The 25835-nt window shown below is 45.6% G+C and overlaps 1 protein-coding gene across 1 annotated transcript in view; it reads left to right on the top strand.

Moving 5' to 3' along the window:
- The window catches only part of ITGB5 (integrin subunit beta 5), a 702124-nt gene that overhangs the window by 472866 nt on the left and 203423 nt on the right, over nucleotides 1-25835 (top strand). The window contains exon 10 of the mRNA XM_069616658.1: nucleotides 6390-6819. Within this exon, the coding sequence (XP_069472759.1) occupies nucleotides 6390-6819 (430 nt within the window). The remainder of the gene's footprint in view (nucleotides 1-6389; nucleotides 6820-25835) is intronic.

Genomic DNA, 25835 nt, shown 5'->3' with positions numbered 1-25835 from the left:
CTTCCTTGATAATGGATGCTGGACAGATAGTCGCCTTGACAATGAGAAGGTTTCAGACTTTTAATAATGTCTTCCACTTCCTTAGGTGTTGCATGAGAAAACGCGAAGGGTGTGCATTGCGGGAGTTTTTTCTCTGGCGCGGGTTTAGGGCGATGGCAGCTCGAGAGGTTATTCTTTTTAGATTCCATCTTATTTTGTAATAAGACGATTTTTGTCAGCTAAGGCTTGCTGGATTTTGTGGCACCCGGCTGCATCCTTAGTGCAGTCCTGTGTTGGAGGTGCTGGGGATTCAAGTTTCTTTAAAGGTACTAAAGAGCTCTTTGGAACTTAATTTGGCGTAGTGGATTCTGGTGTTGTATGCCTCTTTTTAGTGAATAGGATGGCCACTTTGTAGGTTGCAGCTGATGTGGTGAACAAGATTTTGTTATGACTTGTGGGTGATTTACGCCATCCTTTTGGAATGCCTTAGGATTTTTAACTCCGGCATGAACCACTTGTTGAGATGGGCGATTGGTTTTGCTTTTCTTTGTTTGAGAGGTGCAACGATGTTTAAGGCTGTCTCAAGTGTAGCATTATATAGGTCGACTAGTTTATTCGGGTCAAGATTCTTGTACTTGGAGTCGTCCAGGATGTTATTGATAAGCGGCCCGAGACTAGAGATTGTGATGTTATGGCAATTTCTGGATAGGGTCGGGGGGGCGATGGTGGGTGCTTGAGGGATGTGAATCCTTGGATTGAGAACGAAATTAAATGGTGGTCAGACCAGGCAACTGGTTAATTCTGGAGAATTGTGATGGAGCACTTAAGGTCGGACACCCAGTCCAGAATTAGTCCTTTGTGTGGAGGTTCTGTGATTCTATGTTTAAAACCCAATTGGGCAATGGAATTTTCCAAAGCCAAGGCATGTGAGTCATTTGGGTCCTGTAGACCTAGGTTAAGGTTCCCCAGGAGGATGGTTTGGGATCCAAGCTTGGTGTTGGAGGATAGGAGGTTAGTAATATCTTCATCAAAGGAAGAGATTGGGCCAGGGGGGCGATAGATGAGGTGCATAAGTATAGTTTGGGTGGGTGAGAGTGCGAGTTTAACTGAGAGGAGTTCAGCAGAAGGAAGGCTGGTCTGAGAGGTCACTGTGAGGCCCAGGTGGGTTTTTGTAATGAAGGCCACTCCTCCTCCTCTGCCCGAATTTCTGTCAGACCGGATGATAGTATATCCCTCTGGTAGGGCTAATGAGATTGCTGGGCCTGCTGCCTGGTGGAGCCAAGTTTCAGTGATGGCCAAGAAGTCCAGGCGGTTAGCTGTGATAAGGATGGCAATATTGTTGGCGTGAGCTACTAGTGAGCGAGAATTGATGAGTGCTCCTTTGGTGGTGGGTGGCAGAGGAGCGGCTATAGGTCCTCCTGTGCTCTGGTTTGTCGGGGAAGGTGGGTCAGTAGTAGGTGGTGGAATTGTAGTGATGGTAGAGGGGGTAGGTGGTATTAGGGGCTTGGGCGCTGCTGCTGAACAGGTGGTTGGGATCTGCTTTTCTGGAGTGGGCAGGGTGCGTTGTGTGCTCATCCTAAGAGTAACTTTGTGGTTAGGGAAGGGAGAGCCTAATCTCATGTTTCTGATGTGGATGGGACATGGGATAAGTGGAGTGGGAGGTGCTGTGAAGCGCTGTATCCGTTCAAGAGGGCTGAGCAAAGGACTGGCTACAGTCCTAGTGAGGGAGCCATCTGTTAAGATGTTTTTATTACTGGGTTGGATTGGTAGTAGGAAATTAGTAGGGGAGATGGAGTGGAATAGTGGTAGGAAGGAGGCCATGGCAAGAGTAACTCTGTGGAATGTGGCCATAGTGGTACGGGTCAGGCAGGCTGTGGATGAACAGCACAGTGGCTAGTACTTTGAGGGCAAATGATATAATGTGCAAAGCAATTGGGGCAATTTGAGACAGTGTGCTGGCCGTTTGATAGATTTGGGTACAGTGATCAGATGCTTCACCTTCAATGCATGCAATAGACAGTCAGGCTGATAGGCAGCGGCATATAGACTAATACTTTGAGGCAATTATCTTAGCATACCATGATGTATATCTATATCTTTTGTAGTCTAAACAGTTATTAGTGCGTGATGTGGTACCTACCCCTGGACCAGGAGAGACTCTGTGGAAAACAGCACACACCTTGTAGGTATCCCTACCTGCCCCTCCTCACTTTGGAAGTACAGCCCTTAAAATCTATCTGATGAATAAAGCAGTGCTGCTTTTGCCCTGGTTCCATCGTTAGGTTTGGCACCCACTTTTGTAAGGGATGTTCCCTGAGACCCTAACATAGCAAGAAGCAGGAGAGAGTGCAAACTCTAAATTGCATTGTTACCACAAAGTTCATCCTATCCCCCCCCTCCCCCATCCAAACCCCCTTCTGTCATGGCCAACATACTGCTCTTCACCATCCTGCGGCTTCTGTATTCCCCCTTCCCCTCTTTTTAGGCCAAGGTGCTGCACATTTAGAGGGATCCACCACGCTCCAACTTCTGTCTGTCCTGCTCCTTGTTTCAGCGTGAAGAACCCCCTGCAGGGTTCTAGCATCACTCCTATACCAAATCATGATCGTCCATTGAGAACCCCCAAATAGCTGTGGCTTCGTACTCACTTTCCCTTCAGAAGGTCTGTGGACATCTTAATGACTGTAAACCAATGGCTCTGTTTATTGACACTATTTTTCAAAGGTCTACATTTAACTTCTGCATCCGAGAAGACCAATACCTCTGTGGTCGTTTTTGAGGAATTTATTTCGAAGAAAGCGGAACCCAAAATGGGTTAAAACACAGCCTTCCTTTCCACACAAACAAGAGTGGCAATTAAAACAAATAAACAAATTGCCTCCAAACCAGTAGTTGGAGTGTGGGTGAACCCCTATTTCCTGTGTGTTCTGTGGTCTCATTTCGTTGAAGTGACCTGTGGTATTGATCATCACATTCAGTGGTTAGTGGTCAGGGCGAGTACTGGAAGCAGGAAAGACCAGTGACGCTAGAACGAGGTGACCACAATCGGTGTTGTTGAATTGTGTACACTGTTGCTGCTGACATGTGAGCTAAGAGCCATGAGTTTCAGGCACTGGAAGGAGCAAGGCTTTTGAATTAAACTCACAGTAGAACAATTGGTTGCACACCGGTCTCCCACTACACCTATCCTCTGGCATCTTTGCCCACTCCTGACCCCCCCACACACACCTTGGTCCAGTTACCCTCGACTGGGGCACAGCACACCACTATCCGGATAGGCCATGGCGCTGTAATGGTTGTGATGGGTGCAGTTCAAAAGATGATCATATATGCATTAATGTGGCTTCTAACACCCCAGAGAGTACAGTAACCCAACGCCCGTGTCTCTGCATTGTGTTTTTCAACTGTAGGAAATATACAAAATACTCCCAACTGTGCCCTGGGCTGAGTATTTTTTAATATATATATATTGGTATTAGGGAATTTGTTGTTTACGCACCTAACTTCAGGAAGCAATGGTGCGCTTTACGGTGGTGGGGGCTGGAGGAGCCAGTTGATGTCAGCTAATTTTTGTATTTAAAGGGGAGCGTTGTTAAAAAGGGAAGGAGAAGTTTCTGGGAAAGAGTCATGGGGGGGGGAAGGCGCGCAGATATTATGAGGTAACACGGAACAGGGAAATATCAGTGGGGAGTGAACGGAAAATCACTTCAAACACGACATTAACAAGTGCATCAAATGTAGAGCCGTAGCAATGCAAATAATGCAGAAAGGTGTACTTTTGAACTTTAATATTTGCCATTTTTATTTTCATATTGTGGCGTTTCGGAAGAAACACTATAATAACAAGGATAGTGTGTTATATTAATGTTATGCATAGTGTTGACACTTGATGTAAAATACCGCTGGGCATTGGGCCAGATTTTCCCGGATCCGGCCAGAAATGTCTCACCAGATGCGGAAAATTGATTTTTACCTCCAGTTTTTGTGATTTGAACTGGTTTAAATGTTGCCGAAGCCAAGCCCGCGTTGTTAGGATCCGGGTCTAGCCCCTCACAGGACCAACTGACCTCTGGTCCGGGTCCCGTTGAAATCGCTTGTTGGTATTGTGCTCTGCAGAACATATTTAAGTACAGCTTTTTAGATTTCAAAGGTGTGTACCTTTTATACTTTCACGATTAATATTCTGAAAGGCAAATGTTTTTTTTTTTTTTCTAAAGGGAGGGTAAGGCCAATCTCCCACCACGACACCTGGCTGGCAGCCAGGATCCCAGAGTAAATATTTGCCCTTTCCAGCACTGATATAAAAAGGAAATCGTTTTGCCGGAGGACCATAGCTGTTGGGCAATGGACCAGAAAGCCCCAGTTGCAATGCCTATCACAAGGGTTGCCAACCCCAGTGCCTAGATTGCTTACCAATAATCGCCATTGTGTGACTTTTTGAGTAGAGTACAAAATGCAGCCCAATGGGTTCTGGGCCTGCCTTTGAAAAGTAACATTGGCTACTGCGAATGTGAGTGCAAACTGCCCATGTGTTGCATAAGTGCATGAAATGCACCAGTAAAAGAACACCTTCCTGCAGGGCTTATGCAGCCACCAATGTTATTTGAACGTTTACTTAGACCAGGTCCGCAGTTCATTAATAATGCTCACTCACTACATATATTTTTACATCCTTTTATTGGGGTTTTGTAACGAGCTGCATTGTGACGGGGCACACGCGTTTCATGCTGATATTGACTTCAACTCGAATGGTCACATTTCAGTGAATGCCCCAAATCGCAAAACCATCAAAGACAAAGGGCGCATTAGCTGCATTGTCTCCAGCATTGTCTTTGCTCGACACTATAGGTGCCTGTAAACTCGCAAAAGAGCAGGTCTTTCTGTACACCAGTGCCTCCAGATGTTGGCATCCTACGCTTTCCATAATCATCTAGCAGGTTGCATTTCTAAGATGCACGTGTCTTTGGTTCACCTTTATACTAAGAGCACCTACTTGGTTGGTATGCCAAAGCGGAGGTCGACGTTTGGGTAACTCCTGTACGTCAGGCGATTTCGGGAAAGGATATCGTATGTTTTATGCTAAGATGATTTAACAGTTAGTAGTTTGATTCAGTGGGATAATTCAAGTGGACCCGACTTCTCTTTAATTGGCGTATTTGGGCAAGGGACTTGGAGAGTAGTTTAAGATAGATAATGTTTATTATTTTTTTTAACAGGTAATTGTTTGCATCTGAGATCTCTCCAGCACTGAAATCTCTGCACTGGCTCCCAGTGGCTGCGAGGATTAAGTTCTAGACCCTCTGCATTGTCCACAAGGCCTTCTGCGGCCTGGGTCCTCAATACCTCCAACTCTCTCTGCGTAAATACCTTCCTGCTCGAGCTCATTGCTTCTCCACCTCCAACACCCTCAGGGTCAGTCGCTTCTCCAAGCAACGAGTTGGTGGTAGATCTCTTTTCTCGGCTGGGGCCTCCCTCTGGAACAGCCTCCCTGCCTCTCTGAACTTGAGGAGAACCATCTCCGGTTCCGGAAGCCCCTCAAGACTTTTCTCTTTGTTTCTGCCTTCTCCCTTCCTCTACCCTGCTGATTTCCTGTCTGATACTGCACTGATTACCTGGCTACCCTCTGATTTCGGGCCCAGGTCCCTGCCCGCCCAGTTGCACACCCGCATTGCCTCCCGTCAACCCTTGCACTTGGGTCTGTATCTGTAACCCTACAATTCCCTTGCCTGCACTTTTGGACACCCGCTGTCTGCACTTACCTTTGCACCTGCCACCTGCTGGCCGCACTTCTTGTTATTGTTTTGATCCCATGTACTGCACTGCCATCTCCCCTTCACACTGCACTTTTCCCCTCCTGCCTCCCCAGCACTTGCGCGATCTCATTGTCACTTGGCCTAGTAAGATCGTTGTGTCCTTCCTCCCTCTGCTCCCCTCCCTTGCTTCGTCGTGCCTTGAAACACTTGTGTATAGGCACGTTACAAATGCCATGTCATATCATATCCTATCCATTGCGTTTTGCTTTTCTTGCCACTGGGGGTGGTTCTATGAAAAAATAACCTGTGATTCACATTTTTTACAATTCTGTTTTTATCATTCTTTTAAAAGTCCTCCCTTTTGTCTATATGGTGCTTTCTCCTACAGCGCCCTTCTTCAGTCCCCCCCACCCACTCTTACCCCCAAAACCCATGTAACCTTTGGGTAGAGAGGCGTTGTCAAAGTTCCCATTACAAATCAATTTTCATGATTGGTCAGTTTTGGCTCTTTTTCATGTTCTCTTCCCCCAAAACACATCTAAGTGCTGTAGGACAGAATTGAAAATAGTGCAAGCTTTCAGTTATCTGGCTAGTACTCTATACGTATTTAAGATTGTAACCATTGTTTTGCTCTAATATGTTGATATTTCCATCTAGGTTTCATTTGATGTTTCTGTTGAGGCCAGAAACTGTCTTTCTGACGACACAAGACACACTTTCACCATCAAACCGGTTGGATTCCGGGACACTTTGGAGGTGGCGGTCTCGTATAACTGTAGCTGCGGCTGTACAAGGGAGATCGAGTCAGACAGTGAGAAGTGCAGCGGCAATGGGACTTACCAGTGTGGCCTCTGTGGGTGCAATGCTGGCCATTTGGGAGCCAAATGTGAGTGTCGAGAAGGAGAAAATGGCAACATGTACCAGAACATGTGCCGCGAAGCTGAAGGCAAAACCATATGCAGTGGCCGCGGGGAGTGCAGCTGCAACCAGTGTCTATGCTTCGAGAGCGAGTTTGGAAAGATCTACGGCCCATTTTGTGAATGTGATGACTTCTCCTGTGCAAGATACAAGGGCATTCTCTGTTCGGGTGAGTGGCGCAATTGCTTCTGTTTGATTAAATTAAGCGCAGGTATATAAATGCTTGCCTATGCAGGCAACAGAAAGAGTGCCATGTGAACATATGTGTCCAGGCTAAAACCTTTGTAGCGTAACTAAATCTGTATCTCTTTCAGGAACACTTCCTCCCTAGACCAAACATTTGTAAATATCAAGGATTATTGGCCCATTCCCTTCAGTGAGTGTATCTGAAAGGATACATAATTCTGTCTGTGATCAGGCACCAATTCATGCTCTACATCTCCCTGATTCCTCCATCTCCCCATCCCTTCCCCAAAACCCATTCTTACTGGAGTTGCCGCTAGGAGCGTGGAAGATCGAAGATCTTGTGAGCATAGAGAAGATGCACCTTGTAGAGAGGATTCAAGGGTTCCATACCCGGCCCCATGCAGTGGACCGAGGAAAGGAAGCCTAAATACTATATTGGCTGCCTGGCTCTTCAATTTCCTTATGATGAAGACTGTGGCACATATCCCGTGCTCCATTCAAGAGAGGACTGGCTCTGTGATAGACTTTAAAGAGATGCACTTGAGGGAACCTTGGAGAAAGTACCATAGGTTGATGGTCGGGTGAGAGGCCTGGGTTTTTGAACACTATCATCACAGAGTGTTCCCAGAGTTCTGTACCGGATGTTTTCCCCAAGATCATGAGAATGGTGGTAGCTTGTTTGAAGTGCAATGAATTTACTTGTATCGCTTTTTAGATTGACTCGTCAAAAGTCACTAATCCCAGGAGACACTAATTATTCTTACAACATGACACCATATCAATAACCAGAAAGCAATCCACCGTGTCTGAGTACCAAATCAAATTACTCAGTGTTGTACCTTATGAAGTAAAGAAGGTGATTAATCTAGTGGTATATCACTGATGACCCGGTAGACAGACTTTCTAATTATTGTTAAAAACGACAACAGGTTATCAGGTCTTTCCTCTGAAGAATAGCATTCTTCATACTGATTATGTTTTTATGGTGACTCGTCTCTAGATCTAATAAAAGATCCTTTTCAGCCTTCTAAATGAATCAATCTTCCTGCTTTCTTTTACCCAGATCCATTTTAGGATGTTGATGGAACCCTTCATAATGTATTTGTTATGAGGGCTGTAAATTGTACGCGTTACCCAACAGAGCCCTTGCAAACATTATTTTAATTTTGACCATTGGTGTTATCCAACAATAACAAGCTTCCAGAAACTTGGTCTCCTATTCGTTTGTCTCTTGTATTTTGATGTGCTACTGAGGAAAGTATTCCTAGGAATGCAACTCTTCTCCCCAACGCCCCCCCTCCACGCTGCCACATGTAAGGCCAAGGCAACTTTACTGGTTTTTAAAAGACACATGCTTCTAAAGCTTGTCTCTCATTGATACTGTCAATTGGACTCCTGAGTGTTGCCCCACGCTTTTTTGCAAAACCATGCATTGGGGTAGATAGTGTATTTGGTAAGGCCATGCTAGAGCCATGCCAAGAAAATGTGTTGGTTTAAGCTCCTGTATGTATTTTAGGCGCTTCTTTGCCTGGTCTTCGTTTTCTTGAATTTGTCCAATCAGTCTTGGGGATATAGAGCATAGGGCTGGAACACAGAGGCTCTTGCAGTCCCAGTCCTACAGCCTCTTTCATATAGAAGAGCCACCCCCTCTAGTCGAGAAAGTGCATTACAAAAGAAGAGACCAAGAGACCCAGGGGAAGGCGCATGCTAATGTGAGCTACAGATGTAGTCAAGGCACGCATGGCACTGCATAGGAACTTTGTATCATTGTATTGACTTGTCATAAAAAGTGATGCAGCCCCCTCCTGCTGCTGGGGGGTAATGTAAATCATAATGTAAATAGCTCTCTTGTAGCTGTGGCCCGGGTTGACGCATGACTGTGGGGAACCTAGAATGTCTGATTCTAAGGTCTGCTAGGAGGTTATTCTGTTAGAGCCATTTCCGGGATCATAATGAACAACGGTAAGGGTAAGGTGGTGATTGTGTGGGAACAACTAGGGTACGGACTATGCTTACATTCATTTATTGAGGGGGTGGCATAACTCACAAGTCTTTGAGACGTTGACATTCTACACCTTCTACAAAGGATGCTTTCATCAACACATGCAATAATTAAATAATTAAACCCTCAGTGTTTCCAATTAGGAAAGCCAGGCAAGGATTGCCTAAGGCATCGGTTGAAGCTCATTTCGACATTGGCCATGTCCAGGTTCAGGTGAATAAATGGATCTGTAACTTGGGGTGACATGAAATGTTCTGCAGACTGTTAGGATTGCATCATGCCTTTCATCAAAGTAACTTCGAGTATTGTTTTCTTTCAAGTATTTTTGGGTGACCGTACCCTAATCCTTGGTTACGTGGCAATTGTTGACACATCACATCAGTGGTGCTTTAACATCCCGACAATGTACTGTTTGAGCTTATTTTCAGCTTCCAAATCTATGAATTCCGTTTACGAATTGACATCTTCAAGACTGTCCTTCTGGTTTCCTATCCCTCCACAATACTTTGACCGTGTCCGTAAATTAGCTGCTGTCCACTCCCAGCTGTAGTGGGGTGATGGCACCGGCTCTGTGTTATCACTCTTCTTTCTGTGTGTGAGCGCGGTCCCAATGCACATTGATAAGGTTCTGCGGGCTACGATGGATCTTGGGGTCAGGAACTGGCATGAATGTGCTTGTTCTTAAGAGCCCAGATTCCGAAAACCACCCCCTAGGCTGCTCTGAATGTCTGCCTCCCACAGCTTGGAGGCCAATCACCTCATGGATATACCCAATTCCGATGAGTGGCAACTGTGTATGACATTCTCTGTGGTATCCAGTGATATTACCCAATAGGTAATAACGAAAAACATGTTTAACGAATCGTTATTACCAAAATAATACCGAATATTTTAAAATATTTGGGGGAGGGGTAAGGAGTTAAAACGGGTGGGGAGGGTTTTGGGTGCGGTTATAAACCGAGGGAAACGGCGAGCTTGGGGGCGGGGGGGCAAAAAAAATAAAAAATAATTCATTATTTGACTGAAGCAGGACATCTCTCCCAAAATCGGGGTCTGGAATGAGAGGTTCTACAGAGCCAAGAATAGGAATGGAATTGAGGGACATAAACTTGAAATGGTCTCTGGAAGCGCTATAAAGACAGACCTATGGATTAGAATTTACTGGCATCTGATAGTCTGTTCACACTGGAAATGCAAGGAAACAGGAAATCCACACAACACAGTATAAGCTTCAGAATTCGGAAGAAAACTAGGAGCTGACAAAAATCAGGAACAGCCTGAGGGTGTCCCGGGGAACTGAACACAACCAGGTGAAGGTTCAAATCACGAAGAGTGACCGCGAAAGGAAAACAAAGCCTATGGGATAGTGTTATATAACACCATTGATATCAAAGATTGGCACTGCGCTATGCAGGCATCCATCGTATTGTATTCCAACGGGGGCACCTCTTATTTTGCACCCGGCATGGCAACTTGTTTACTGAAAGGACAGCTGTTCATGTTTTTGTGTTGGTGACCACTCCCTAATGTTTCTTGGCAGATCCATTTCCCAGATTTCTCTTTGCATATATTTTTACAAAACTCTATATAGGGGGTGGCTGTAATCCAAGGTAATTTGGGGAGCATTAAACAAAAAAACAAGAAATACATTACCCTGGGATTACTTAATACAAAATATGTTTTCTTATTTTATATTCTTCAAAAACAATCAATATGATTAAATACAAATGTCCCAAATCCCTGTTTTGGAATTTTATTCCTAACAGAAACGAGGGAAAGTATTTTTAGACTTGAAAAATGTCAATACAAATTAAATGTGAAAATGTTTTTCAGCAAATGTTTTTAAAAATAAAGAAAAAATGATAAATCACAAGTGTTTTATTGTACACAATCATATGTATTTTGTATATATATTTTTCACAAAATAAATCAACAATAAGTTCAAAAAAGAAAAGAAACCTTCAGTATATGAAACCTAAACTCATAAAATAACCAACGCCAGCCAGTTTAGACGGGTAGCCTCCTTACTCCAATACCTGCCTCTCCATCAAGAGAAACGATTTAAAGGGGGTTCTTACCAATACTTCAATTTGCTGGTGTATAAAAGTAATTACATATTTGTTTATATTACAAACTACATAAAAAATGTGCTGCATTCCTTTTTTGACAAAAATGTTATTTTATTGTTTTGTGTAGACATAGACCCTCTGAGTGCTGCCATGATCAGAAATGCAATGGAAATGGAAGAGGGGCTCCACGTGGAGACCTGTCTTTGATTTCCATGGCAGCCATTTTTTAAACGAGTCCACAGGTCACATGCTAGCTAAGGCCTATGGAATATTTATTTGAAAAATCCCTCCTCGCCCTGGGCGTATACCCTTTTTTCTATAAGAAGTAATACTGAGATCTAAGGGCTGAACTCTGTGAAAATGGTCCAGATCCCTCGTTATTGGTCCTTGCTATTTTCTGGCCTATTCATTTGGGCTGCAGACTGTTGCCACCTGGAACACCCTTAGAACCTGGGATTATTAAATAGTTGTCATCCTGGGCAGGGGTGGCAACCAATCAAGTTGCTCAAATCGCAGGCTTTACCTCTTGATCAAAGCCTGCATTCTGAGCAATCTGTTGCCTGTTCACACACCCTCGGCCTCTGACGCATTTTGCTTGTCATGCTGCTGGACTCCACAGTCCCCTTTCCTCCCACATTGAACTTCTCCGGCTCTGGATCCCTTGACCCTGCCCTTACCTCCACTTCACCACTGACACCCTTTCCTGGGCAGCCCTGCTCCATCTTGCTGTCCAGACACTCTAATGCCATGGACATTGAAGAGGGGTTCGGGTAATGTCTTGGTCTCTATTTCCATGGCAGCCATTTTAAGAGCCTTTTTTTTTACATAAAATGGGCTGTGCGCTCACTGCAGACCATTATTTTGCACCAAACACTGGCACTGAGCACCCCGGGAGTTTGCGCCATGTTACCCGTTTTTCAGGGTGAACAATGTGCTAATGCTCTTACTCTGGCCTATTAACTTGGCAGCTGTAAAATACCACTCAGCAAAGCTCTCAGAATGACATATTTCTTTACTAGCATACTAAATGCGATTATTAAGGGTTCCAGGAATGTAACTTTGTTTACATCGAGTGGTTGGTATTCCAGGCTTAGCCCCTCTTTCCCATACCTTGAACCCCATACCGCTTTGGAGGATAACTCGGGGGCAACGTGCTCCATATCATATCATACCTTATTCTCTGGTGCAGACTGAGTTGCTATTGTCACAGGGTGCATTATAAAACCTAGTCAATAAATCAATACATGGATTATCCATACCAGCAATGTCTGTGATCTTGCTTGTCAGAAGTAGTGAATGTACATTTTGCAGTAACCGGCTCCTAGTTTTCAAAGTACACCCTCTGCTTGTACAGTAAGTGCGGTCTGACCATACACCCTATACTCCTCCTTCCCCATTCCCTTCCAGAGAAACGCAAGCGCTTGCGCCCAATTATCTAGTGAATATTTGTAGGGGAGTGTTAGTCTTTCTTTTCTCTTTACAGCCACTGACGGACACATACCAACTCAGGGCAGGTCATAAAAGCTAATTTCTTCGTGTTTATTCTGTTCTATGGCATACATTGACAGAATTGGCAATGGCTGAATGCTGCATATAGTGCAGGAATTGGGTTCCAAGTGAGTGAAGGCAGAGCGACCTTTACTCCCTCGTCTGGGACACAGGCCAGCATTTCCGTGCTAAGATGTCTGCCAAGTCTGCCTCTCTCTCTGCTGTGTTGTTGATTGCTTCGTGGGTAGCTGTTCTGACCTTCAACTTTTGAAGGTCAGCTTCCATACTCGGGGCTTTATTGCTAAAACTGTTGGTGAAAACTGTTGGTGTTGTTGAAGAATATTTAATGTTTGTGGCAGCGTATGGCAGGGTGTTTGTATCATAAGGAAATTGTAAGCTTTAATATGCGTTTATGCCATTGCTTTTGCACACACTGAACGCATTGTTTTCCATGCAAATATCAGTAGCGGCTGGTGAATTCCTTTAAGTGTAGGGGTGTAAAAGTTTGCCTGCAAATATGCGTGAACAGACCGAGCGTAGCGAGGGAACTCGAACCAACTCAGGGAGTTTCAAGGGAATTCTCCCCGAGAAAGTCTTTCAAATGGTGCATTTTGTAGGACACTTTCTGTGGAAAAATTGGTAAAAAGCCACACATTTTTCAGTCGGTTTTGTATGGCAGCGCATGAAAATAGTTAACAGATGCAAGTCACCAACAGTGCACAGGAGCATTTTCTAACACATTTTCATGATGCCTTTGCCAGCAGAGCCCACACATGTCCATGCAGAATGCACCAGTATATGCCAATATTACCATATAAGAACTTACTAGTTGCTGTGGTACTCTTGTTCAGAGGAGAATTGACTAGCATTCCGGTGCAGGACTGCCCCTGGGCAGGACAAAGACTGATATGTGGGGAAATTTCTTCTCTGTGAAAAGAACAGTGAGCTAAACACTTGGTTGAGACTCTCCCAGGGGCCATCCACCCAAGAACAAGTCAATGGGCTGTGTTTGTGCTGGTAAAGAGTTTCCCAGACCCCCCCCTGTTTTGCAAGAACCTACTAGTGTTGACTTTGCCAGTAAAAAATGACAAGCCCACTAAGAAAACATGTGCAGACCGGCTGCACTAATGTAGGGCAGTCTAGCCATGCAATAACACTTTTTTGCTTTACCATTGATACCCAGGAACAAATGCCATGTCACAGTACGAAAGTAGATGCCAACTGACTACACCGATAGAAGGCGGTCTCGCAATGAAATAACACTCATAATTCTAGCTTTACCCTTCATACCAGTAAAAAATGCCATGTCACAGTAAGAAAGTAGATACCGACTGCCTACACCGATAGAAGGCGGTCTAGCAATGTAATAACACTCATAATGCTAGCTTTACCCTTCATACCAGTAAAAAATGCAATGCGAATGCCAGTTACATGTTATAGTAGGTTATTTCATTCTAATCTTGGAAAGTGCTACAAATGTTGTGAGGAATGTTCACCCCTGCAACCATCGAATGCATGCCGGTCAACCCAACCAATGTAGCACATTCTGTTGCTTCCCTGTCCCGGGCTGACTGGCACTTTGATTTGGCGAATATAGGTCTTCCGTCTGAGGAAGCCACGCTGTCTAATAGAACAGACAGGAGACCCCCAGAGGCAAGGACCAGACACAGGGAAAAAACGCTGATGGAGCAGCTGGAGACTGCAACGCAGGTCCACAGGATACAGAAGGTAGACAGGTAAGAAACCAGTCCAAGGATTAACTGGCTATCAGCAGGAACAGGAGCCAAAGCAAGGAAGCGGGGAACTGAGAACAAAGGAATGGAAGACCAAGAGTGAAGGCAAGGAGAGGTAGCAAGGAGGGGCAGGAGAAACACAATAAGGCGCAAGGGATCATCCTAACGAGAAGCTTTTATGTTGGCTGACGGCGCTAAGGCACAATGACCCGGAAATGGAGAGCCGAACCAGAAGACGGTATCCAGAAACCATGGGTGCCATATTGGGGTGGGCACCTTGCTTCAGCACGTTCAGTCGTTGAGAAACCGGTGGATGCCACAGCCATGGTAAGTGCTGTGCCGCCAGTGCGGGTAAAGGCTGCGTCTGACCATGACATTCCCAGAACAAGCCACTTGCTCAAAATCATACAAAATACATGTTTTCCTCACTTCTTTGCCTTCTGAATCATTCCAAGACTAATGAAAGGAAAGGGACACCCCAGGGAGATTTTGAAAAAAATTGTGAGATGACCATAAATAAGACCCTTTGGGTGAGAAGAAGGAAAGGTTGGCGGGATAAAGAAGGGGCGTTCAATATAACGTTATTTGAATAGTTACACTGAGAAAATGCCAGCAATCTAGTAGTTTGGCTTAGGCACCGGATTTATAAAAGTTAATTTGGGAAGACAAAAATCTAAAAGGATTTCGTTTCTGGGAGAGTAGGTAGTGCAGGTCTCTATCCCAGACTATCCGAAGATGTCCTTTCGTGTCAAACTGCTGGTCCCATTCCAGTACTTCTGAGAACACTCTGATGCACATTTATTCAAACACAAGGGGGATTTAACATTTAACGATAGCAAAGATGTTAGATACGTCAAGTTCTATTAACGCCTGAGAGAGGCCCTGAGCCACACGGTTACAGACCCAACTATGTCCTTTACCCTTTAAGTTGTCTAGAATTGTGTGCTTTGCTCTGTCTTGTAACCGTGTTTGGCCTCTCCGGGACACCATCATGTTGCACAAGATTCCAGTTACTCTAATATTAACTACACCTTCTGACGTACTGTGTCCATCTTGTGGTCTCCATATTCATACCTTCTCCCTGGTAACGTAACCCAATTCTATTAACGTCATCCTTCAGTGTCATGCACACCAGCCAAATCCATAGTTGTTACTCAATTTACTCTCCCAACCACTGCCACTCAATGTTTTCTCTTGCTCTCCCCTACAATATATAGCGTTGTACGGCTTCTCATGTCCTAATTCTGTTAATATCCCGCTCTCATTACGTTCTGTCTCTGTTCCGTTCTGGGTCTCCTTAGCCCACATCTCTTGGCCTCTACTGTTCCTAGTTTGCACACATCCCTTATGTAGTGAGGTTGCAAGTTCACACTTTGGCTCCTGATGTCTTTGGTGACTTGGGCCGAGGTCTCTTCTTGCACTCTGAAGTCGGTTCCTCCAACATTTGTTTGTCTCTTGTGCCAATATGGCCCTTTCTGTAACTTTGACTCAAATACACAAGCCAATCCAAGATGGCAAACGTGCAATTCTTGTATTGTAGTGTTTACAGAATACAGAATACGGGTCAAGGAGGGCTACAAATGCCAAGCAATTTCATAACTCTACGCGTCACAACACTTTGGGTCCATCTTTAAGAGCCCTGGTATTCTGTGTTCCTTTTTTCCAGTTCCTCCTGTTTTTGTTTCTTTGCTTTTTACTCTTCCCTTTTCTGCATTTTCCTTGTTCCCTCCATGTTTCTTGTGGCTGATGTTACTTCAGCCAGACTGCTCCCTGTTGTCATTGGCAGGTTTACTCTTCCTGGCACTGGCACCTGTGAAGGTACAGTCCTCATCAGTGACCAAGCCTGCATTATATGGTGCCCTGACAACAGTGCAGAGAGTTTCCTTTTGCACTTGGCTCCCTGCTATTTTACTCTGGGTCGATGAAGTGGCGAAGGACGGCGTGGCCATATCTTGTGGGTAGGAGTACCGTGAGAAGCTAAGCGAACCACATCTGGCCCTTATGAACTCCTCCCCTCCTCCCCATTTCACTAATGCATTTTCCATCCATTGGGCGCTCTTCTAGCTGTCCATGGATATGATCACTTACAAATTCAAGTGTATGATCGCAAGATTTCATTCCAATTAGACATTTTTAGTTTTGGTTATACCTTCGCCCGTTAGGCAATATCTTGATGGAATTAACATTCAAGCACAATTAAGCATTACATGTTTCGCCCAAAAAACAGGAGCATTTCTCCAAAAAACAAGCAAAATTGCATGGTTTGAAATAGTAGTTGCAAGTTGCTCCTTGGGGTCAGGCATCGCCCAATACGGAGGATCTACCTCTGGGGAATTGAGTGCTATTGCACAGTCTGCTGCATACCTATTTTGCACACTGTTAGGGGGAATTCTCTCTTTAGGCTGAATTTCCTAACCTAGTGAGTCCCCCAGCAGCTTTGCTGGATTTCTGGAGTTTGTTTTTTTCTCCTGCCAAAGGTGAGACTCTTTTTCTCCCACTCTTGGACATGATTTATGGTGTTGCTTTGACTGTTAATGTGTTTTATGGGTTATTGGGTCCTTTACTCCATAGGGTCTCATGTGTTTTTACTATGTGTGTTACACAGCACCCTCATACACTCCATACCCTGGGACTGATTACTGTCTCCCAGGGCATGTAAAGTCACCATTGGCTTTACTAGTCTCAAATTATTAACAGAAACCAGTACAAACCATCATATTGTGGACGTACTGGTCAGGGCAATTTGATTGCCCCGGGGTCTGTTAGTCGAGGGGGCACGTCTCCGTCCCCCCTGATCGAGTTTTGGCTGGTGGCAGTGGATACTACTTTTTATATTTGATCGTGAATATATCCCTATGGGATTTTCCCATTGTTCGAGGCTACCAACTTTAATTATTTAATTATCATAGCCTCGAACATACCGCCGGTTTATTGAATTAATATTAATTCGCCGGTTGGTATTTTTTGCCAGGACTCGATTCTAAAATGGCATTTGTGTTCTCTTCTGTGACTCCAACCCAAGTCGAGCCCTTTGTTCCACCTTTGGGGGGCTTCTCCACAGAAGCCTCCAAAGGTGGTGCCACTCTGTCTGGGTACCACAGGGAGTTTGGGAGGGGGTTTAGGCACCCTGGACTGAGTTACCCTGGTAACTCAAGTCGCACTCTTGTGTGATTGGCCCAAGTGGTGAGCCGGTCGGCTCACCACTTAGCATGTTTGATTGACAGCTAGGCTGAGTGAATGGGGGTATGCTGCATAAAAGGAGGGCTTTGGGGACTGGAACTTCAGAAGTCGCCACAGGACCTGAGAATCCGACGAGGGAGAAGCTGAGCCGACCTACCACGACGACACCGCCGGTGGAGCCCTGCGGAACCGACTCACCACTTCCCTACGACAGAGAAGATATCCCGGCTGGAGAGGCTTCTTCCCCTGACTGGTGGGCACAAACAGTTTACCTTCTTCTCTTCGCACCCCAGCCCGGCTTGTGGTCGAATTGCCCGTGCCAAGCACCCCGGCAACTGGACAGCCACTTACCACTGGACCGCGAACTAAAGGACCGCTCCTTTTACCTGAGAACTCCGCGGCTGGTTTCTTCCCTGGCAGGAACAACTGCCCCCGCTGGAGTGTTCTCACCACTTTAAGGTACCGTGTCCGCCAAGCCTCCCTTTCTAAAGATTGCTACAAGCTAATAATAACCCCTTAACCTTCTGGACTGGGATGGCCGCCTTGACCTTCTAACTGGTCCCTTTCTTTTGGTCCAACTCTTTTTTTGAACCTTTGCAAGATTCTTGTGCACTGCAACCGTGTGACCTTGGACACATTCCGTTTGATCCTCTTAAAGTGGATCTGGCCTATTGAACTCTAACTTCACGGTTTTACTTTGCCTTCCTCTCTTGTTGTGTTCTTGTAAAAGTGTTGGGATCTGTTGCAATTTATTCTCTGCTTTTCTCACCCTTTTAAAACAAATTATTAGAGTGCCATCTCCGTTAAGCGCTCACCGCTGTCTGAAAATAAGTGGGGCTTTACTTAAGACGTGTCTAATATTCTTCTAAGGGAGTGTATATCTTTTAGTGACCGTGTTTTTGAATTGCTTACTATTAGTGCCTGTGTGTTTTTCTAGATGTGGTTTTAAATAAATAATTATAACTCTTTTACACCAAGCCCTGGTCAGTGTTTACTTGTCCTACTGTGTTCTCTTGACCTATTGTGAATACTCTGTATACTGCCTAAATCTTCTTGAGGGAAGTCTGACTGCTCAGCCACAGCTACCAAGTGAATCTGTGTGGTACAGACTGCTACCAAGTGGGTTTACTGCCAAACACCTGTAGTCTTAAATCTTTTGCAGTGGTCCCAGAGGGAACTGCACAGGTTTCTGCCTAACACACACTATGCTTTAAAAGCCCATTAGCGATTTCCCAATGCTTCCTTAGCCACATTCCAACACAGACCGTGTAAATGTCACATAGATTGGTTTCTATGGCACCAATTGGCTCGGGTGGTCGAAAGTAGCTCCTGGAAGCTGTTGGTATGCAGATACCCTGCGTATCAGGCTGCACTTGACTGGTCTCTTGGCATCACACTGGGCTGAATGACTGGTGAGTAAGAACGCAGGTCCCACTGCATGAAATGTGATGATCAGATTTCATATTTACCTAAGGAATTGAATTTGCTTCTCCTAGTCATTACATTACCAGGATTGGGAGGGATTCTAGGGCACGTTTGTGTATCCGTGTCATTTCATGGAACTTCTTTTCTTGTTACTGTGGGGTCATTGCCTTAGCAGCTCTCAGTGACTTATTTAATGAGTCCAGGGGGATTGCTTGGTGCACCAGTGGAGTGCTAAATTTGCCAGCTCAACTGTGCCATGTCACGAAGCGCAGTGTTTTTCACAAAGTCATGTATCGTGATTAAACGAGGGTTTATTTTGGGAAATAACATAAAATAGTGCCAGCATGTCTATGATCTTAATTTTACGAAGTGATTTACATGAAGCAAACCTCACGAGACAGGAATGGCGTGTGTTCAGACCGGAAGTGCTTTGGGTCAGAATGGCAAGTACCTTCAAGACGTGTACAGAGCGCGGACTGCCAAAGAAAAGGTCTCTCTGAACATCACTCGGTCCGGGTCTGTATTCTCAAGGCTCTTCTTCTTTCACTGGTTACGGTTTGAGTGCAGGGTCTCTGTAGGCATATGCCCACAGGTTCCAAGTAGCGCAGACCTCCGCACAACATAGAACCGTCTTTTAAATACGCGGAAGTGGATACATATGAAAACGTGTTTTAGTTTGGGTGCTGTTGATGGATGAATGTAGGTCTCCCTCATTCACCGGATCGAAGGTAGTGCATACCATCATTTTCCGTTTGTCTTCAGTGAATGCACAGGGATGCCGGAGCTTTGCACCAGTCCAGCTGAGCTGGTTGTGCTCCTGCAGAGGAGTCGCCTGCCCATAGAGCCATATACTTCCTTGCATTGTGCTGGTTCACAGAGTTACCGTTGCTGAGCAATGAATGTCTCTGGCACTGCACACATGGGTTTTTTCTTCATGGGGCCTGCGATAAAGGACCTGTGTCACTGATGTCACCTGCTGTGTATTTCATGTTATTTGTTATCTGATTTAAATGGCTGGCTGCTTTACTATGGTCCATGTGATGAGGCCCTGTCCCCTGACCCGGGTGTTGGGGTGATGACAATGGGGTCCTCCCTGTATCAACCACAGGCATTGCATCATGCAGCAGCGAGTGGGACAAGGCCCTGCATGGTCACCCCGACACAACCCAAGGGTCAGGCAGGGACATTGCCATAGCTTCCACCAGTAGGTTCAGGGTGACAAAAATGCTGCCAATCCCAAATGCAACACGTTTCTCAGGGGGTCAGTTGCAGAAAGTGTGGAGCCCAGTGCTGTGCACACTTTAGCATTTGAAGTAATTAGGCCTCATTACGAGTGTGACGGTCTGGAAAAAAGGGTGCTGGTAGCAACGTACCGGCTCCCGTTCCAGATCGGCAGACTTCAAGTCTCCCTGCCGGAGCAGATGCGCCCGGCAGGTCTGACCTTCTGGGCGCATTGATCCCTGTAGGCACAGTTGTTACAGAAGCACCGGCACTGTTCTTAACATTTTCCGTCACCTAATATGCAGGGCCGGCGGGACTTGGGATGTCAGGCGGCGGACCGCTGGACTTGGAATGAGGCCCATTGACATTAGAAATCCTGCTCAAACAGATCCCAGTTAAACTATCAACAGCCTGTCCCATATCAGTCCAAAAGGAGCCACATCTGCACAGCTTTTTTGGGACAGATGGAAGCGGTAGATCTGTTATGAAGCGTGCATTCGATATCCTGCATTAAGCGCTCAAAGGTCACAGTGAAATCTCATCAACACATTAGTGCTGCACGTATCACTGAGCCATGGAGAGTAAAGGACTGTGGCCCTCTCGCCCATGACTTAATGACTCCCTGCTTCAAAATACTTACAACTAACAGAGAAACCGGAAGATGCGGTTGCCTTGCTGTGATAAACTCAAATCAACTGCTAGCCAAGCTAACATCTTGTGAACAGAGCCCCCACTGGAAGCATGCGCTGAATTCCATAAACGCCCCTCCACCCCCAGACAAACAAAACACACATTTTCTTCTGTTATATCGACCGTAGATGCTTCCCAATTACCACTGGTTTATACAAACAGAGATTTTAGGAGACTTCAATATTTGAAAGGAGAATATTGACTGTCTGCCTGCCCAAATACTTGTTAACAACCTTAAATATATGCACTTCATGCAACCAGCTAGAGGGCTCACTCATAATGTCGGATATAGTTTGGCCATCATCTTTAATGGAGACAACTCAATGGTGTGTATCAAAGTTCAGCCTCTAACCTTATCCCAAGGCCCGTGGGGAGTCTCTGCAGCCCAGGAAAGCTGGCTGCCAGGGCAATATTGGCACAACCATGAGCTACTGGAGTCCAAGCAAAGTGGTTGCAGCACTGAGCCATTCTATCTTCGGGGTTATGGCCTGGTTTATATGACAAAGCTATCCCTACATTATGTGGTCAACACCCACTCCTCAGTAGTTGTATGCAGATGCAAAGAAATATAGACTTCAGCTATAGAGCTATGTACTTCGGCAACAGTGGTAACTCAGGTGATAAAGGCATCCACCCATCATATTGAAGCCTGTTGTCTCTGGAGGGTAGCTCAGCGGCAATGCGCTCGCCTTGGAAGCAAGACGACGCGGAGCAACACAGGATCGATCCCCGGGTCCGCACTTAGAAACCTCTGGGTATTAAGCGGATACTCACTCCTAATTTTGAAATGAATGGGCCTCGTCACAGATCTGGTCAGGTTTTGGACTGGACTCCGGTTCTGGTCTCGGCACTTCACAGCGATCTGGGTCAGCTCTCTGGATACAGCGGCCTGTGGTTCTCTGGATCTCTGGTCAGGTCTCTGGTACTCGCCAAAGTTCTCTGGATCGGGTTCTGCTTTCTCTGGGTACTGGCAAAAGTTCTTGGCAAAGAATTCAGACAGCTCGCCCGGCTGTGGAATAGTTTACAAAAGATTTTGAGGCCTGCTGACAAATACTTTTGCTTGCAGAGGGCCTTCTTGGTTCAAAGTTCTGTAATCTCTGTTTAGCTTGGAAGTCTAAGTGTTGGATCTCTGGATGTGAAGTCGTCGGTCAGCACGCTCCGCAGCAAATGGAATTGAATGTCTCTACCTGTCCCAGCAGTCTCTTTTTATGTGTTTTCAAAAGTGGGTGGAGAGGCTAGCATCACTAAGCCTGCCCCTCTCTTGATTTGATAGGTCAATAGATTCTTTGGTCCTTGATAGTGTGTCAGAGTGTGTCAGAGTGATGTCATTTTTATGACCTGCAGAAATGACACTCCCCTGGTCAATGTGCACACAAATCTATTCCTGATCCAAATACATATTTCCCAGGTACACAGTTGTTTGACATCACATAGACACATTGTATATTACTAAAGATAGTCCCTGTCCCGACTCTGGTGTTTCTAGGAGCTTGCATTAAAAAATGGCAACTTATTTTCGATTTGAGTGGGTTTTTGCAACATTGGTTTTTCATCAAAAATTATACAAAGGTACATTTCCCTTCCACATATATCCCAGTAACTTTCCATGTCTCTAGCTTAAATACAGTGTCTACAATATTCATAATTAGTGGGCTTTTGCCCCAGAACATGGTACAAATCGGAGTTTGGACTCAAATCGTGAGGGCATTTTCCATACTAAGACTCTCAAAGTTGTACATTCCTGTCATTTGGTTACAATAAGTTATCACAGTTTCTATAAAATATATATTTGTTGCAATTCAACTCCCCAAAGTGTTTGGGTCCGCCTCCAGAAGTCTGGGTGGGTCAGTGATCACGTGTCTCTCCTTGCTGGCAGAGGGCTGTTGACAGGAAACGCTCGAAAATTAACATACCCCATTCAACTGAAAGGGGCTATTGTCTCTCTCCTCCAGGCTGAAGGGGAAACCCCCTCCCTCTCACTCAGAAGGGCCATGTGATATCCTGCCTCCTGTTGTGAGTCTCTGGGGTGTTAAGAGTTCTCAGCCTCTTGGCCTCTGGGAACAGCAGGTGGCTAAGATTTTCAATTAACCAACAAGCTGTGAATTCCCTGCCCCTCTTACAACTCCTAAATACAGTTTCCCTGTCAGAGTTTAGACCGCTAGCGCCGCCTTGGGGAATTTGTCAGTACTACATCCATTTTTGGGCTCTGTCTTGAATTACTGCATTTCAATAGAGTGGTCTTTTGCTTGATAGTATAGGACCCTTGCTTAACATTGTTTTGATGGCATCCTTACAGTAGAGTGGTGATGTGGAACCCCCCACAAGAAGGTTGTATCTTTGGAGTGGTCTTGTGCCAACTGCGCAGTTCTCCTGGATTCTGGCGTGAATGTGGGCGGCGACAGCTCATCCCCACATCCACCCAGTCTATTGATTTAGTTTGTTCTGGGATAGAATAATGGGCGGCGACAGCTCATCCCCACATCTACCCAGTCTAAGGATTCAACATGGGTCAAAACCCTTGACAAAACCCCCCCCCCCGCCCGACTGCGCTTTGATTCGAGTCGAGGGGAAGTCGGCTGCCACGGATGCTTTGAGCCCTGTGCTGGTATGTCCGCATTATCTTCTTCCAATTCTGTAGATGGCACAGTTCAGCATCTTTTCCTCCACCCAGTTGGATCGATCGGTTCTCCTCGCCGGTCCTGATGGGAATATTGGGCGCTACCCCGGGCCCCTCGGGTCTCTGCTCCCGGTCCCCGGTCGTCCTCCTTGGTCAGTCTCCATGGTTTCCTCTCTCCTAGGATGATAAAGCAAAAGCGGCAATACACATTCCTAGACATTTTTCCACCACTATTAATGGTGTGGCGAACATGTACATTTTATACATCCGAATGCATTTTGCAGTCTGATTTTAAAAACAATATATAACAGGGAACATTTGCATTACGTTACTATATTTTTGATATGTGGAATATTTTAGAGTTTGAACTGACTTACTCTGGAGCGGCCCCCTCTGGTATTGCAGAGGACTCCTCCAGTTGCTGCAGGGTGTGCCTGGGATGGCACTACTTTAGCTGATTTATATGTACCCACTTGTCTTCTCCCTCTGCCGAACTGCTTTTGGGGATGCGGATATTGTACGCTACAGGGGAGATCTTGTCTATAATTTCAAACGGTGCCTTCCATGTAGGCAAACATTTTCGCTGTTTGGCCTGGTTCCTTTGGAATTTGTTTAGATAGACACGGTCCCCCACAGTATATTCCTTCCTGGTGGTCTTCAGGTCGTATTGGGTTTTCATGCTATCAGCTGATCTTTCTAGATTCCGCTGAGCATAGGCAAAAGCATGCTGAAGGTGTTTCCTTAAATTCTCCACATACTCATGAGTTGTGGAGGCATTTATCAGTGTCTGCTCTTGGGTCCTGTAGAGCAGATGCTGGGGAAGCACCATCTTGCTTCCGGTCATCAACTCAAATGGTGACATTTTAGTTGCAGATGAAGGGGTAGATCTGATGGCCATTAGGACCAGAGGTAATCGGATATCCCAACTTGGCCCAGAATCTGCCACAAACTTTTTTAATATGCTCACAATGGTTCGGTTGTATCTCTCCACTGCTCCAGAAGAAGCTGGCCTGTAAGCAATGTGTAGCTTCCTTTTAACCCCCAGTATCTCCCACATCTTTGTCATTACTTCACTGGTGAAGTGGCTACCTCTGTCTGACTCAATCCTTTGAGGTAGACCAAAACAGGAAAAGATGTGGTTAATCATCAGGGCAGCTGCTGTTTCTGCCTTGCAGTTTGGGGCTGGGAGACATTCCACCCACTTGTTAAACAAGCATGTAACGGTCAACATGTACTTGTTTCCTCTAGACGAGCAAATTACAGGGCCTACAAAGTCGATTTGCAAATCTGACCATGGCAGTGTCATCCCCCTCTTTTGAAGAGGCGCACGGTGTGTGAGGGATGACGGCTGAAACTGTGCACACACAAGACACCCCTTCAAGTATTGGTCGAGGTCCTGCCCCATGTGTGGCCAGTATGCAACCTCTCAAGATTTCCAGTGTTGTGTGAAACCCCCTATGACCGGCGGTGGCCGCATCATGGGCGTGACTTAACATCAGGCTTCGGAATGAGGTAGGAACCACCCACTGATCGTGGCCAGCTTTGGATTTCCTTACCAGCAAACTGTCTTGGATTCAGAACATTTTTGGACATTTCATCAACACTCTTAGGTCCTCTTTCCCAATGTAATCGGTATCCGTCAGGGGAAAGTTCTCAGGGTCCTCAAGGTGTTGGTAAAACTTACCAATAATTGGATCCCCCTTCTGAGCTGTAATTAAATCAGCATCAGGGGTCTCCTTACTCCATTGTGCAGTTGAAAGATCATTGTGAGCATTTGTCTGGGACCTAGTGATAGCAGTGACCTGGATTTCCCCCAACAGGGACTCTATTTCGATTAGATCCCCTTGGATGGCCCCGGTTTCCAGTTTTGTCTGGTCCATCTACTTTGGAATGCCCCTTGATCTTTTTCCAGTAGATGGTCATCCCATTCGATGTGACCAGATCATCAATATTTTGGATTAACTTCCCATGTTTCAGGGGTTTGTTATTAGCACATAACATGCCTCTGGTTATCCAATTAACCAGGTGCTCCACAAACCCGTTCCGTACATAATCCGAATCTGTGATTATGACCAGTTCGTGAAGTTGATGTTGGACAGCAGTGAGGATGGCCTGATGCACAGCCATCAACTCTGCCACCTGACTACTTCGGGGACCAATTTTGTATCCAGCGGAGGGTTCTGGAAACTCCTTCACCCATGCGTTCCCTACGCCGGCCACGAGTTCTTTTTCCCCGTTGTTGTCAACATCGTAAGAGCATCCATCCACATAGACAGTGGGCATTCCCTCACACTTGTCTTCTTCAAAGACTTTGTGTGGGGAATTAAGGTATGCCTCCATGTTGTCCTTGATTTTTAGACTTTCGTCCTCGAGACTGTTTTCTCTGGCACAATCATGCAAGTCAACTAGACCTTGCGCGAGGGGACTCTTCCTGTTTTGGCCATATCTGACCTCCACAGGAAAGCCTTGCATTGACAGAATCCAGGAAGTAATTCGGGAATTACTCACATTTCCGGCCCGGATTCTGTCACTTTGGAGATATTGCAGAGGCTGGTGTGGAGTCTCCACTATGAT

The sequence above is a fragment of the Ambystoma mexicanum genome, chromosome 9 (genome assembly GCF_040938575.1).
Source record: "Ambystoma mexicanum isolate Mex_15411 chromosome 9, UKY_AmexF1_1, whole genome shotgun sequence".
NCBI classification, from domain to species: Eukaryota; Metazoa; Chordata; class Amphibia; order Caudata; family Ambystomatidae; genus Ambystoma; species Ambystoma mexicanum.
The sequence above is the reverse complement of the archived record's forward strand: the minus strand, read 5'-3'. Positions and strand labels throughout refer to the sequence as shown.